The 15,139-nt window shown below is 41.4% G+C and overlaps 1 protein-coding gene across 1 annotated transcript; it reads right to left on the minus strand.

The window, feature by feature from the left end:
- Positions 1-1,906: 1,906 nt before the first annotated feature.
- Positions 1,907-10,729, minus strand: lhx6b (LIM homeobox 6b; the record flags this gene model as incomplete). Its single annotated transcript, XM_084457476.1, has 8 exons — positions 1,907-1,989; positions 2,205-2,379; positions 2,538-2,633; positions 3,558-3,658; positions 3,846-4,066; positions 4,707-4,828; positions 5,085-5,246; positions 10,673-10,729. 8 exons carry the CDS (start codon positions 10,727-10,729, stop codon positions 1,907-1,909), a joined length of 1,017 nt encoding a protein of 338 aa, XP_084313602.1.
- Between the last annotated feature and the right edge of the window lie 4,410 nt (positions 10,730-15,139).

The following is a 15,139-nucleotide window of genomic DNA, read 5'->3' on the forward strand; positions in this document are numbered from 1 at the left end:
CAGAAAAACTGTTTACAGTGTGTGTGTGTGTGTGTGTGTGTGTGTGTGTGTGTACAGAAACTGTGTTCACATGCGTATGTATGTGTGTGTGTGTGTGTGTGCGTGTGTGGGCGTGCACAGGTTTTGTGTGTGTATGTGTGTGTGTGTGTGTGTGTGTGTGTACAGTATGTGTGTTTTAAGGACAATGAGCCATAAATGGATTATCAACTTGAAGCTTTGAGGCACACCGAGGAATACAGTATTTGGGATGAAAAACAGATTACACTCCCTGTCCGTCATTGTAATATTATTCTCTCACTGTTTTTAGTACAAGACATTTGTTGCTTGATTCTGATTGAAGATTCAACAATTTCCCCTTGAGGATAAATAATCTATCTATCTATCTATCTATCTATCTATCTATCTATCTATCTATCTATCTATCTATCTATCTATCTATCTATCTATCTATCTATCTATCTATCTATCTATCTCTGTCTGTCTGTCTGTCTGTCTGTCTGTCTGTCTGTCTGTCTGTCTGTCTGTCTGTCTGTCTGTCTGTCTGTCTGTCTGTCTATCTTTTGAGGATGTATCGAGTTGGCCTGTTCCCTGTCACATTGCTTCAGGAATATAGTTTAAAAAGAAACACTTACGCGGGCATGTGAATAGGTGTGATGAGGAGATTGGTCTGGTCTAACGTTAAGTGTTTCAGTACGTAAAAAAACAAAAAAAATATATATAAAAGGGGTCCCCAACAAAAGAGACAGTGGAGACTACATTCTCCTTTGTCGCTCTGGTTTCATTATTCTTTCTATCTTCTTCATTGCTAGGATAGCAGAGTGCTAACCAGTCAATATAACTACTTCGGATGATTTCAGTTAAAAGGTCTTATGAAAGCCAACAGAGTGCTGGATCAATACGACACACAGGGGAAAATGCGTATAATAGTTTTTGTTATTGGAATGATTGCCTTTCCCATTAACTTAACACCATTACATACGTACCTACTGTATGAATATTGCTGCTAATGCAAGGTTATGAAGGCTAATTGGCCTTTGATGGACGGCCTAATGGACTTATTGTTTGCAATTGTGTGTGAAATAGCTCAATGTGTGACGCCTACACTATGTACTTCCAGTATGTATGTATGTGTGTGTGTGTGTGCGTGTGTGTGTGTGTATGTGTGTTTGCACAGTATGTTCCTGTGTTCTTGTCACAAAAGACTGAAAGTGAGGCTTACAGTACATCAATTGAATGACAGTGTTTCCAATTTTATCAACAAATTGATTCAAATGAAAATTATCTATATCTTGTAGGCAAATTTATTACATTGGTACGGTATTTACAATATACAATAAATGACTTTAGTAGTTAGCAGATAAGGACATTTACAAAAGTGCTTTTCTAAAGTCTCTGAATAAATAAACAACTTTCCATTAGACCAAAAAACGACAACAACACAAAACAAAACACCACGTATATATCCACAACTCTAACACCGATAAATGGAAGTTCATGCATGTGGTTTACATACAAAAAAATACACTTAATGCCAGAAAGAAAGTACAAATTCAAACTTCAGGATTGAAAATGAAATACCTTTAATGGTAACAGTTGGAGAAAAAAATTGTTGGAGAAAAGTGTAATCCATAAAAAATACAAGTTGGTAATTCCCTGTCAGCAGCCAGGAACCTCTCCCAACCCCCTGGTCTGGGTTCTGGGGGTGGCTTCTTTCCAAAGGATAGCAAGAAATTGTCCGTCTGCTTGATAATATAACTCCAACTCCGACAAACCAGATGACATGAAAACACCAACAATGTAGTCCTGAACTGAAGGAGTAGAGCGTTGATGGTGTCCGTGGACTTTACCATGCATGATGGCTACTAACAGCAATGACGTTTGTTGGAGGTACTCTCCGGGGTGTGGTTCAGCGACTGAGGGGCAGCTGTGGTAAGCTCATACTCGGGTGGCCGAGGTGGTTAGGAGCAGCCAGCATTGAGAAAGGATGACCTTCATACAGAGAAAAGTAAGGGTCGATCAATTCAAGAGGTCGACCTTGAGCACTTGCATGTATGTACTGTGTGTGATCAAATACTGCAATATCCACTGGAACAAAAAACACCCAACAGATTTAGCAGCTTACACATTAACGCACACTCAATGCCTCACAGCATCTCTTCCATAAACTGTATATACAGTATACGGCTCTGGTGAAACGAACTCACTGTCTAAGTATCCGTGCAGCGCCAGCAGATGTGGCCGGTCAGGACTGTTGAAGGGCGAATAGTGGAGGTCGTCAGGCAGAGAGGGGGGTATTCGGGAGTGTGGGGCACCCTGGGAGAGAGTGTTGGGCTGCGGAGGGTGCTTTTTGTGTCTTGCTCTACAGTTTTGAAACCAAACCTATGAAATGAAACATAGAACATAGTTATCAATTGCTGAAGTATCCTATGATGCTTTATTCATGCAACAATAACACATTTTATCGTTTTCTATCGGTTTCTAATATTCTATATTATTCTATATTACAGTTTTTTATTGTATTAAATCATACTACACACCTGTATCACGCGCCTGCTCAGCCCAGTCATGTCTGCCAGTTTCTGAAGGGTCTGAGCATCTGGGTTATTGTCTTGGGAAAACTGCGACTGCATGACCTGAGGAGGACACACCTACGGGTCTCAGTCAGCTGGAACTACTAATACAGAGAACAAAAATAATCATTGAATTTAATTTATTGAAAATAACCCCTTGAGATGTATCATCTCATTTTCGAAGGGGTCCTACCGTAATCTATCTATTTCATATTGTCTGAGACTAAAAGCACACACACACACACACTGCAGTACATTGGATGAAGTTAGTTATACTGTACACACACATGCACAAATTATACTGTACACATACATGCACATGACCTGAATGTATGTAGAGGGAGCGCCGCACTCACATATCACGCTGGACACACATACAGTACACACATACTGTACACACACTCACTACACATTACACTCTGCATAGAGTAGTATATACACTGACTACACTACTTTTTGTATATTGTTATTTTTCTTAGTTTATCCTTTTTTGCATTAGCTTTTTGTATCCACAGTTGCTTTGCTTTGTAAATGTTCTTAGCCGGTAGACAAACATACTCCTGGAGCTTGCTTGATCGCCTTGTTGAGAGGGGTCAGGGAAGAATTTATACAGCTCACTTATCTGGCCCCCGGGTGATTACTGTTTTTTTCCTTCCCTCTGGAATATGTAGAGAGTGAGTCGTATGCCCACCTCCCTTGTTCTCTGTAAAGCGCATTGTGTTGCCTCTGGGTATGAAATAAGCTATACAAATAAAGCTTTGATTGATTAATTGATTGATTCTGTCTTTGCACTGTCACACCTCGTCCATGCACCCTGTCCAATGTTGTCTCCATGTTATGCACCAAGACCGAAAGCTGATTCTGAAGTTGCTGTGCAGTGAAGGATGTGCAAAGGATTTTTTATTGTCTGAGACTAAAAGCACACACACGCACACACACACTCACACATACACACACACACACACGTACACACACTGCATAAGATACCTGGAGTTGCTCTGCAGTGAAGGATGTGCGTGCTCTCTTGGCTGGCTTGGGTTGGTTGTCCTGATCAGAAGGCAAAGCTCCCTCTAAAGTCAGTCCTGTCCCTATAGGATAGAGGCACACACAAACCCTTATAGGCGGCTGTAATTATCGTCATCATATTATGGTTGATGTTCAGTATTAAATTTGTCCATTTGCAGATATCGAAACGACTGCTTATTAGTTCAAAAAATGATGAGCGTATATTGATGCATGAATATGTAACAGGGATGTCTGAAAGCCGTCACTGACCGTTTTCTGCAGACCTGCGGAGGTTTTCCACCATGGTGTCGTAGTGACTACGACATAGCACCCTGCCCTCCACCAGACCGAACTCTTCGCCGGTAGACAGTTGCCGTTTACAGGAGAAACAGGCGAAGCACGCCAAGTGGTACACGCTGCCACGTGCCCGTCTCACCCAGTCACTGGCATAGACCTGACGGCCACACTGGGCGCATTTGGTGCCAAACCTACTGTGAGAAGACATTTAATTTAGTAACTGACATGTGCAAGTCACACTTGTCAGTTACTAGCCTACATTTTGAGGGAAAGTAGGTTATAATAATAACAAAATAAATAATGATAATAACAATAATAGCAACCAAACCAGTAATAACAATAATAGCAACCACAACAACAACAATAATAATAATAAAAACAATAGTAGTAGTAGAAATAATAGGCCTAATAATAATAATAATAATAATAATAATAATTGTGGTTCTTATAATAATCAAAACACTAATAACATCATAATAGTCGATAAATGTATAATACTATGCAATTGAATATTATGACCATCGGGTGATGTAAGGAGAGGTCTGAAACTGAATTAAGAATGATTTAGCCTCAGTAGGCCAAGCCTATGTCAGATTTTCTAAAACTAACCGAACGAAATATATCAAATTAAGACATGTATTCCAATAAAAATATTTGGGATTAGATATTTAATTTATAGGCTTAATGCGTAAAATGTTCTTCATAGGCCTAACGAAAGTTTTGCAGCAACAATTCAGTCTACTATTAGCAAGCAGAACGCAATAGATGTTTGCTTAAATACTTGCGCATTGGCACATGGAGTGATCATTTTAATTTAAACAAAATGTGCCCTACCTGAAATAGTCCAATTTGCAGTAGATCTCTTTGTTTTTAATGTAGCAGCTATTGTGTTGACGTAGTGATGCTCTGCATACTGAACATTCCAGGCACCCCACGTGCCAATTCAAATTGTTGACCTACAAGGAAACAACATAATTACAAAGTTATATTGTGAAAATATAATCGTTTGTTCAACGATTTTCAAAATTATTAATTTTGTCTCTGAATTAATCAAAAGACTACAAAACTGACATCAATCAAGGCGCGTGCTATATGCACAAAAGGGTGTGAAATGGAATCTGGTATAAGGCTGGTAATGGTTCCAATATAGTAGGCCTATGTGAGGACAATAATGCCTATTAGGCAACTGTGTAATATCCTACAGCAACCCACCTTCAGCAGGTATCTGTCCTGGATCTCTGTCCCGCAGCTGGCGCACTGGTTCTTCACTGAGGAGCGCACCGTGGTCGGAGAGCACATACACGGTGTCACCGGAGAACTGGACAGGTTCGCCTCTTTCTTCACCTCCGATTGAGACTCCCCATCCGAGTGAGACTGTTTTAAGGAAGGGCATTTTTATGATCTCAATTTTATCCTTTTTTCCAATGTATCTTAGGCTATAATTTTGCAAACTTGCAGACATATTTCTATGTCATCCACATTATAGCCTAAATGAAAAACGTACAATAGACAAATATACTTAGACATTTCAAGTCATCAGCCACAGAAATAACGATATCAGATATTAAATGTCAATTCAAGCGCAAAAACAACAGGCTTGACGTCCAAAACATTATGCAACACAACTTAAGGGAATAGCCAACGAAGTTCTATTCAACGCCCTCTTCAAAACAACATCTAAGAGTATTGGTCATAGAAATATAACACTGAAGCAGAATTAAGCCCTTATCGTTTGGACTCACCATTATCAAGCCTCGGAGAATGGGTGTTGGTTGAAAAGAATGGCCCTATAACGCAACAGACTCTGCGCCCTGCTCTGCACATTACGCATCCATATCGACCCACACTGCGAGCTATATCCGGTCCAAAACAATAAATAACACTTTCTCCTGTATTTAAACCCTGGAAACAAAAGCAAAACTTGATGAGGCAATTTGATTTATGTGATTGATTTTTTTCTCTCGTGCGCAATACCTCATATTCTCCACGTAATCGAAACGCAGTGAAAAGATAGACTACCTGCAATTAGTGATGGCTTGAAATGCTCGGGACAAGAGGCAGCAAGAGTGTCAATTTCAGCTGTCAATCAGAGAAGGCACCGGGCCACCAGCAGAACCGCATATTATAATTTTAATAGCCGTAATCGAAAATCGAATCTCTCCAAACAGACATAGGATATGAAGTGGCTCAATTTGAGATCGTACTATTCATAAGAGATAATGTAACGTTGCACAAGTCGCAGCTGATCTTGAAACATAAAGGAGCTTGATTGTCTCGCTCATGATAAGCTCGTTAAATACTTGAGAGTCCACCCGGTGATTACAGCGCTATTCACAGACTGCCAAAATGTGCTTCAGGGTGAAATTCAGAATTCATGTTGTCCTTCGTTTAAAAAATTACAAGCAATGTGAAATAGGCTGATCATTGTTACTAAACATACACACTGGACAAAAAACAGATATTCATCCGATGAAATTTGAGGAAACCTCATGGAGGAACACATTAAAAATCCGAAATTCACAGGCTGTCGTTTTATTACCTTAACGAAATCATTGTCCAATAAAACCCCTTCTTCCTTTGTGAGCGAGGACTGAGCTTCATTTTTCCAGTACATGAGAGAGGCAGAAACATCCAAATATCCCAGCCTATATAGGCCGTACAGAGGGGAATATCCAGCATTCAAGTGAAAATCGTTATAGATGATCACGAATCAGTTGGAGGCCTATTACAGCAACATTCAGTTTTAATTGTGCCTCAAAGGTCTCTTGCTGTCCTGTAGGGGGGAAATGTATTTTCCTATATCCTGTGTCCAGTGATTCCAAATCAGAGGCAAATAGTCTGTATCCTTTCGAGAAATGCCCGTGTTCATTCAGGAAAGCTGAGCTGAGAGGCTGCTGCAATCTTTCGGGCACTTTTTCTCCGCCTCTCCACCAAAATGGAAGTTAGACTACTCCCCATTCAGTCTGATGAGAAAACAATAGCTTGTGTTAGTTGGTACATTTCTGCATTGTGAAAATAATGTTATGCATGCACCACTAGGTTATGCGCTTTCAACTGGCAACAAAATCCATGTGTAGTCTGCAGCAAAAAAGAAAATATTTCCCAAAATGTCAAATTGTAGATGAATTGGTGGATTTTTTTTGTAGTTGTAAAACTTGATAAAGTGTAGCCTATGCTCAATATTAAACACTTTTCCAATGCTGCAAATTTTGGGGTGATGAGTGTGTGTGTGTGTGTGTGTGTGTGTGTGTGCGTGTGTGTATGCGTGTGTGTGCGTGTGTGTGTGTGTGCGTGTGTGTGTTACAAAGTTATCAACTGAGTGAGTGAGTGAGTGAGTGAGTGAGTGTGTAAAAGCCACGCTTTATATGTTATCAAATGTGTTTTCTAGTGTGTGTGTGCTGTGTGTGTGTGTGTGTGTGTGTGTGTGTGTCTGTGCGTGTGTTTGTGAAAGAGGAGTTGTGTCCTGTTATGCACCACCCTTACAGAACATTAGTGTATACTGAACTTTAAATTAGTGAACAGACTTCTCTTTAACCCCACACACAATGGGGAAGGTCATAAATGGGAACTGTACTGAACATCCTGAACGGGTCTGAGGACGTGTGAACGTTAAGTAGCCTACAGTGCTGCTACCGTCATACCCAGAACTCCTCTGTCCTGCTACCCTGCCCTTCCTTCAACTACAGCTGTTCATGTTCCACATACAAACAATGAACAGCTAGCCCCCCACCTGAATCAAAACAAACCACAACACATGCTGAAGCTATCATGGCATCTGGAATGGCCCCCAGTGGACAGTCTATGGGTCAACATGTCAACAACGATATTTCGTTTTTTCATCCGCTCCTTACAAATGTGTGAGGTGAGGAGCAAGGAGGGGTCGTTCAGGGGCACTAATTATATTGTGTGTGTGTGTGTGTGTGTGTGTATGTGTGTGTGTGTGTGTGTGTGTGTGTGTGCACGCACGGGCGTGCGCGTATTGTGGGAAATAATCAGCATTAAGGTGGAGAACCATTGTTGCTCTTGAATGCCAGACAGATTGAATAACTTGTTGACCGTAGATCTGTCTGTACCAGGAAATGACACAGACTACACCTTTAAGAGTAAGCTATATCGTATCTACTACTGTCCCTGGGTCTGCAGAAATTATTTGAATTCCTACCTTCAAGTATTGCAGTTTCTCACAATACTCTCTTCGCTGTAATCTCTACTGCTGTAACTTCATATACCTGTACCTACCCATTAATAACATAATTTCTAATTGCCATATTGATACTGAATGAATAGCCTTGTCTTCTAGTTAATACTAGTGTTTTATTGACCAGAATTCAGTTAAAAGCATAATACATTTCTCAGAAAAGTAGTTTTCCACTCACCGTGAGTAAAGCAGAGAGGGTAAGCAGTCAGACATCTGACAAGGCTTTACAGTATGACAGATCTATTGAGCTACACTATGTAGGATTCCCTTTGTTGATATATCACTTTTATCGGTTCCCGGTAGAACTGTTTATTGGTGAAATTATTCTAGTTGAAACCTTTGCTTGATGAAATTGTTCCACCTGGAACCAAAAATGTTTTTTCTGAGGGCTCCCCTATAGGGACAACCCAAGAACCTAAAACAGTTTTAGTTGGCACCTATTTTGTGAATGTAGAGGAGAAATTCCTTAGTGGTTTTGCTCTCCTTCTGCATAATCTGAGCAAGGGCTCAGTCTCTGTTGTTTTGAGGTGTAAACTCCTGCAAACAGCACAAAGCCAAGTGACAAAATGACAGATGCTTCTCTTGGCATGTTCGCTGAAGGAAGGATGCAAAGAAGCCCTAGACCCAACAGCAGGGCCTTATCTTGTTTCTATAGCAGCACTGCCTCTGTGTTTCCGCCAGCAACACATTGAAAAAAAGGTTGTGAGGGGTAGTGTGGTAGTGAGACGTGTGTGTGTATGTGTGTGTGTGTGTGTGTGTGTGTGTGCCAGTGAAACATTTCCTATAACATTAACTGCAAATGTACTTTATATCCAACAATCGTTAAGGTGAGGGCTAGGGGTGCTATGACGGAAAGTTAGTTGAATGTTTGTTGATAGAAACTGAAGCGAAAATTCAGTAAGGGGAGAGACTGTGTCTGACCATGTTGCCGTGTAGTGCAGGATGAACATCAGTTCTTCATAAAAGGCCCACCATGTGCCTGTGAGCTATTTGATGCATAGTATAACATATTAAAGGAAGCAAATGTATGTATACAATTACAATCCAAAACAGACTGTGGGTCACAGTCGCCTATGACCTGTAGTATGATTGGCCGGGCTGTTGAAAAGTTGCCATGGTGAGTTCAACTATATACTGTAGACTGCATCTAATATACAGTAAGATGAAAAAACCCCTCTATTAGAATCCTGTAGCCAATCTTTCAACAAACAAAGGAAACAACACATTACACCAGCCCATTCCTACTAAAGCCCTGCTGTACTGTAAGTGGACAAAAAGAGTCCCCCCACCATCATTAAACAAATAAAAAGTTTATTTGAAGTACAGAAAAGGAAAAATGGTGGGGAGTTTCAGCACTCCTGCTCCATATGACAGCAATTTGAGGGTTGTGTGTATTTTGGCCGGGGCCGGCTGCCTATGATGGATGACAGCAGAGAAAATCGTGAGCCTCTGGCTTGGACACAGACATGCAAATTGCTTTCAGCTGATTACTTTATTTCGACTGATATTTATCAAGGGATTACAGTACACCCCCTTATTTACAGCCAGGAGGCAGCCCATACGTCTGGCTGTGCAACCAGGAGAGTTAATGCTTTTTCTCTGCAGGATGAAAATATACAGCTAGTGAAGGGGCTCCTGTAAACATGGTGATGGATTGACCATCCATGGCCGGGGTCAAGTGCAGGTGTACAGCCACTGTGGGCATCCAATTCATGAGTGACTATGATATACAGTATTGTGCTTTAGATCTATATGTTATCTTTTTGTGGAACCCAGGACTAGTGTTCACCTTGGCGCCAACTAATGGGGATCCAAAGAAACAATAAACAATATACTACTCAGGTTTGGCTACAGTACCATTGTTGAGCAGGAGAAATAGTTGTTTTTGGACCATCGATTAGGTTTGAGAGTTAAAGACAGTACCCCAGCTGCGTAGCACAAATGGCCAGTAGACAACCACATTAGATGATGGTGGGTAGACACGGCACTGTAATTATGATGTCAAATGTTGTCAATTAAACAACTGTAGCACTATTTACCATTTTGATGCAATTATAGAGCAATATTAATCAACTTTCTAGTATAGCAACATGGTAACATAACAACCAAACAATGTGCCTTTGTTTTATTAAAGTATTGCATGCTGTAATCAAACCTCTATCTCTGATCCTGATCCAACCCCTTGCCTCAACTTTAAATATGCAAACATGGAGTGGGGTCAGGATCAAGGGTCACCTACTTACCCAATCAGGTAACTAGCTCCAGGAGGAAAATTGTTTCCTTCCGACCACTTGCGCTCACCTACAGTGACCCTGAGCAATTAGAGGTGAAACATAGTCCTAATCAGGGACAGCCCCCCTGGGGACGCATGCTGCGCACCCCTGAACACCGCCCAACACAACCCAGTCCCCTACAACAAGGCGTCTTTGAGTTCAAGTGTTTAAACTGTCAGGTCAAATAGGCTCAACGTGGAGATTACTGCAGCAGCAGGCATCGTGTGTTTGGTTTTATGCCGACTACAATATCCTGCTTCTCTGTTGATCCTAACAGTTCCAGACTGTGTCAAATCTGGCAGTGTCAAAGAGAGGTGGCTGGATCTCACCACTCGTGGCCTGGTTGAGTCCTGAAAGTCTTTCCTCGTTACCTCTCGTCGTCTCATTTTCTGCCCTTACTCCCTTCTCAAAATTGCATTGGACCGGAAGATCCGAGGGGAGGAACTCAGCTTTTTTTCCCTCCAATGAGCCTGGAGAAGGGGGCAAGGAGAGAGGATGGAAGGAATCAATTAGTTTTGAGACACGGCCCGCTGTCAGACATCAGCCAGAGGGAGTGTGGAAGGTGATGCAGGAAGGAGACAAGTGTTTCAGAGCACAACCACAGTCGTAGTTTTGTTTTGAATTAGTCTCAGTGGTCAATCAATCGCCACTGCAGGGAAGGACATTGTAAGACATGATACATATCATAACTGGATAACAAACACAAAAATCATTGCAGGTAATTGTCCTTTTGATGCTGAGTGACATAAACCATATGTGATACTTGATTGACAACGTACAGTATGCAAGAAAATTACACAATTCAAGTACAAGTCAACGATGTCAAAAGTCAATGAGCAAATGTGCTCCTGCGTTCAATTGTTTTCATTACACACTGTGAAGACACACAGTTCTTCTGAAGGGCTGACCCTGAGCACTTAGAACACGGCCTCCTTGAGCAGAGTGACTGTATTGCAGAGAGGGGCCTATTGGGTTGTTCTACAGTCAACTGTGCCAACTCTCTGACAGCTGCTAAATGAGCACAATGCTGGCTCACTGGACAGCCTGCAGACTCTAACATACTACAGTAATAGGTCGCTTATGACAATATATCTTAAAGCTAATGTAATCTCAGTTGTCAACATAGAATACATGTTGATGTGATAAGAGCTTTACAACGTCTGCCTGTACTGTACAATCACAGCATGAAAACTAGGAGTGAGCTCAAACCTCAAACCAACTCACTAATAGGGGAGATAACTACCATTGAGGTGGTATACCACCAACCACTTGAGAAACCACTGCATATCCTCCAGGAAGGTGATGGAGATGCATGTACAGTATCCATTCTCCAAAAGGAAACGGTCGCCCTCGTTCGGAATCAGCTGCTTCTTCTCACAGCTTTGGCAAATGATCCTCTGAGGAGCTCTTATAGGACCTCCAACGCTGTGTGGCTCTGTCAAAAAATCCCATCAGAGGTAATACATGATGCTCACTCCCCCAACACCCACCCAACCATCGCACGGATCGGTCCATTCCCCAACTGGACAGGAAGTCTGCTAATCTGTAACCTGATCCAGGGGAAGGAAGAAGTCAGGAACCAGCCTTCAGTGCTTTCACCAATAGTATCCATCACCAGGCATGGACCCCAGCCTCATTAAGAGCAAGAGCATGGCTTAACTAAACATCTTCTCCATAGAATAAATGCTTCCAGGTTACTCCCCAGCCTAGGTCAGATGCTGAGAAGCATCTGATATCAATTATCAGAACTCTATAGGAACCAATGACCCCCCCACCCCCACCCCACCCCACCTCAACCTGTGCAAACAGCACCATGGCAACCAGGAGACGGTGAAAGCTAGTTGTGTAGAGACTGAGCCTGTTCCATCCACGTGTGAAACGGGAAATTATTATTTGATAATTTGTTCCCGATGCCTCTCATCCTTTCTTGTATCAATCTTGAAGTGGTTGTTGCCTTTTTTTTCTCTGAGCTACATTTGGGGAAACATCCCCTCATTATAAACACATTTTCTGCCTGTAGTCCGAGACAAAGTAGACCTTGTGTACTGAACAATTACTGACAACGTGAAGTGTACAGTACCATACTGTAGGCTAAAGGCTACAGTCAAGTTAATCTCGTGAGACCATCCTGATCTCACGAGCACGTTGTTTCACTCCATCTGGCGTGCGTCAGGTTACAGTCAAGGATGCCTAACTGATAAATACAACGGCTTGAGACAGCAGAGCATGTAGTGGCTTCGTTTCAGCAAAACCTAGGGCATGCCAAAATACATAACATCACATAACAAGGGCATCATATCTGGCAGGGAGGTGTCAGGGGGTCCTCCCCCAGAAATATTTCAAAACTGGAAAACAGAGTCTGTTGCATATGTATTTCTGCACACTTCAGCAAGCATCTGTGTAACACAAACAGCATGTCTCTGCTTCCTGACAGAGAGCCAGATAGTGTCAGAGGGACGGGGACCTGCTGACAGTGTTGAGCTTTTGGACATGGAGCACAAACATCGGTCATAGTATCTGGGACCAGCTGGATTTTCTCCCTGTCCTACCACAGCCTCTGGGGCGCAGCGTGATGCAACTATACCTTCTCTCGTTCTCTCTCTATCCCCCTCCCCTCTCTCTCTCGCTCTGTAGAACACACACACAGAGTAAACTTGGCAGACAACATGGTTGTGATAGGCTAAGCTCATGCATGAGTTGGACAAGGACTAGGGGAGGAGGCCAGTCAGGCTATTCTGGGGGTGATATAACACTGAAAAACAACATTCTATCTCTTCACTCTTCTATGGTCATGGGGAGGACCAGATCGAAGATGCCAAGGGAAAGTACACATGCCAAGGGAAAGCACAGATCGTGACTCTGACTGTGGGGGAACACATGTGGTACAGTTTTCTCATGCAAGTTGCAATACCAATGCTCCCCCTAGTGGACCTATGTGGACCATCATTATTTCAACATCATCGACATCATGGTGCTGATGCTCACTGCACTCACAGCAGACTGAAAACATTTCTCTCAACAACAGCTGAATGAAACTCATTTCGAACACTCAAAATCATTTAAAGACAGAGAAAATGCACAGATACACAGATACGCATGAACTGTATTATATCTTTACATAAACATACATTGTAGCCACTGGAATGTTTGAATGCTGACAATTAGTCATTGTTTAATGTCTAGTTGTAGACTGCTGCTGCTAAAAAAATAAGTGAATGGTCTTTGTTTGAAATCATGGATTTCAATGACAATGGCCGGGTTTCCCGAATGAGTTAAGAAGCACTTAACTCCAAAGTACTTCTTAACTTCCATACAAAGGGTTGCTTAAGAAGGGTTCCCTTAGAAGGTTCTTTATCAGGAAACCCGGCAATGACTGTCATCTCTCCAAGGTGTTTGGGAGAAAGGAATGATACAGTATGATCCACCCATTGGTGTTTTACTCTAGGCAAGGCAAGGCAAGGCAAGTTTATTTATATAGCACATTTCAGCCACAGGGCAATTCAAGGTGCTTTACATGAGACATTAAAAGCATTAAAACAAAAAGCAAGACATAATAGACATTTAAAACAAAAGGCAGGACAAATTAAAAGCATTAAAACAAAAAGCAAGTCATTATAGACATTTAAACAAAAAGCAGGACAAATAGAATACAGGAATAAAAGTTACAGTGCAGTATACTGATACTGATACTGATAGCTCCTCTTAGAAAGCAGTGGCAAAAAGAAAAGTCTTCAGGCTTGTTTTAAAACTCTAGAGATACCAGAGAGATCTTTGAGAGGGCTTCAAACGATGCTTGGAGATTTTCACCTCTGATCAGCTGTCTCTCTCTCTTTCTCTCTCTCTCTCTCCCTCTCTCTTTCTCTCTCTCCCCATACCCCCGCATCTCTCTATCCCTGTCTTGTCTTATGTCTTATAATCTAACAATACACTTTATAATGATATCATTAATACATACATGTCTTATTAACATAATAATGTTAATAAGCATCTTATGAGGACCTGATTAGCTATTAACTAATGCTTAACAAGAGGACTTTAAAGGAGTAGTAAAGGGAAAATGCATGTTTAGCCCTGTTTTAAGGTTACTTATGATCATATACAATGGTTCAGATCAAAACATTGACAAAACTAGCACTTTTGAGAAAGTCTGATAATCTTTCTACCACCGTTTTGGTCATACAATGGATGTGGGTGGGCACGGTGAAAAATCATTCAAAAAACATGTTAAACCCTCAATTTCAAAGACAAGAAACTCACCGAGGTGTTAGTTGGCGTTCTGACATATAATTTGCCATAAAGTAAGATTCTAGTTCATCTGGAAAGGCTTTTTTAAATATTTAGCATAGAACTATTTAGTCACAGCACATACCTGTGTAAACTTCCGCAAACTAGGTAGCCTAGCAACATAAACAATAACAATAGCTACCGTAAGTGGTTCTGCTTCCTGAATCCCCTCTGCGGATTGATCGACACATCTACAACGGTCGCTTCAATACAAGTCAATGGATTTCATAAAATGATCAATAAAACCCTACAGGATTCATACTTTGCGGCGAATTTGAAGTCAGAACACCAACGGACACCAATTACCCCCTCGGTGAGCTTCTTGTATTTGAAATCGAGAGTTTAACATTAAGATTTTTCAAGGTGCCCATTCACATCCATTGTACAGTATGACCAAAACGGTGGTAGAGCAATTATCAGACTAGTTTTGTCAACGTTCTGATCTGAACCATTGTATATGATCATAAGTAGGCTAAACTTAAAACAGGGCTAAACATGCATCTTCCCTTTAC

Source organism: Borostomias antarcticus (assembly GCF_949987555.1).
Source record: "Borostomias antarcticus genome assembly, chromosome: 23".
Taxonomy (NCBI): Eukaryota; Metazoa; Chordata; class Actinopteri; order Stomiiformes; family Stomiidae; genus Borostomias; species Borostomias antarcticus.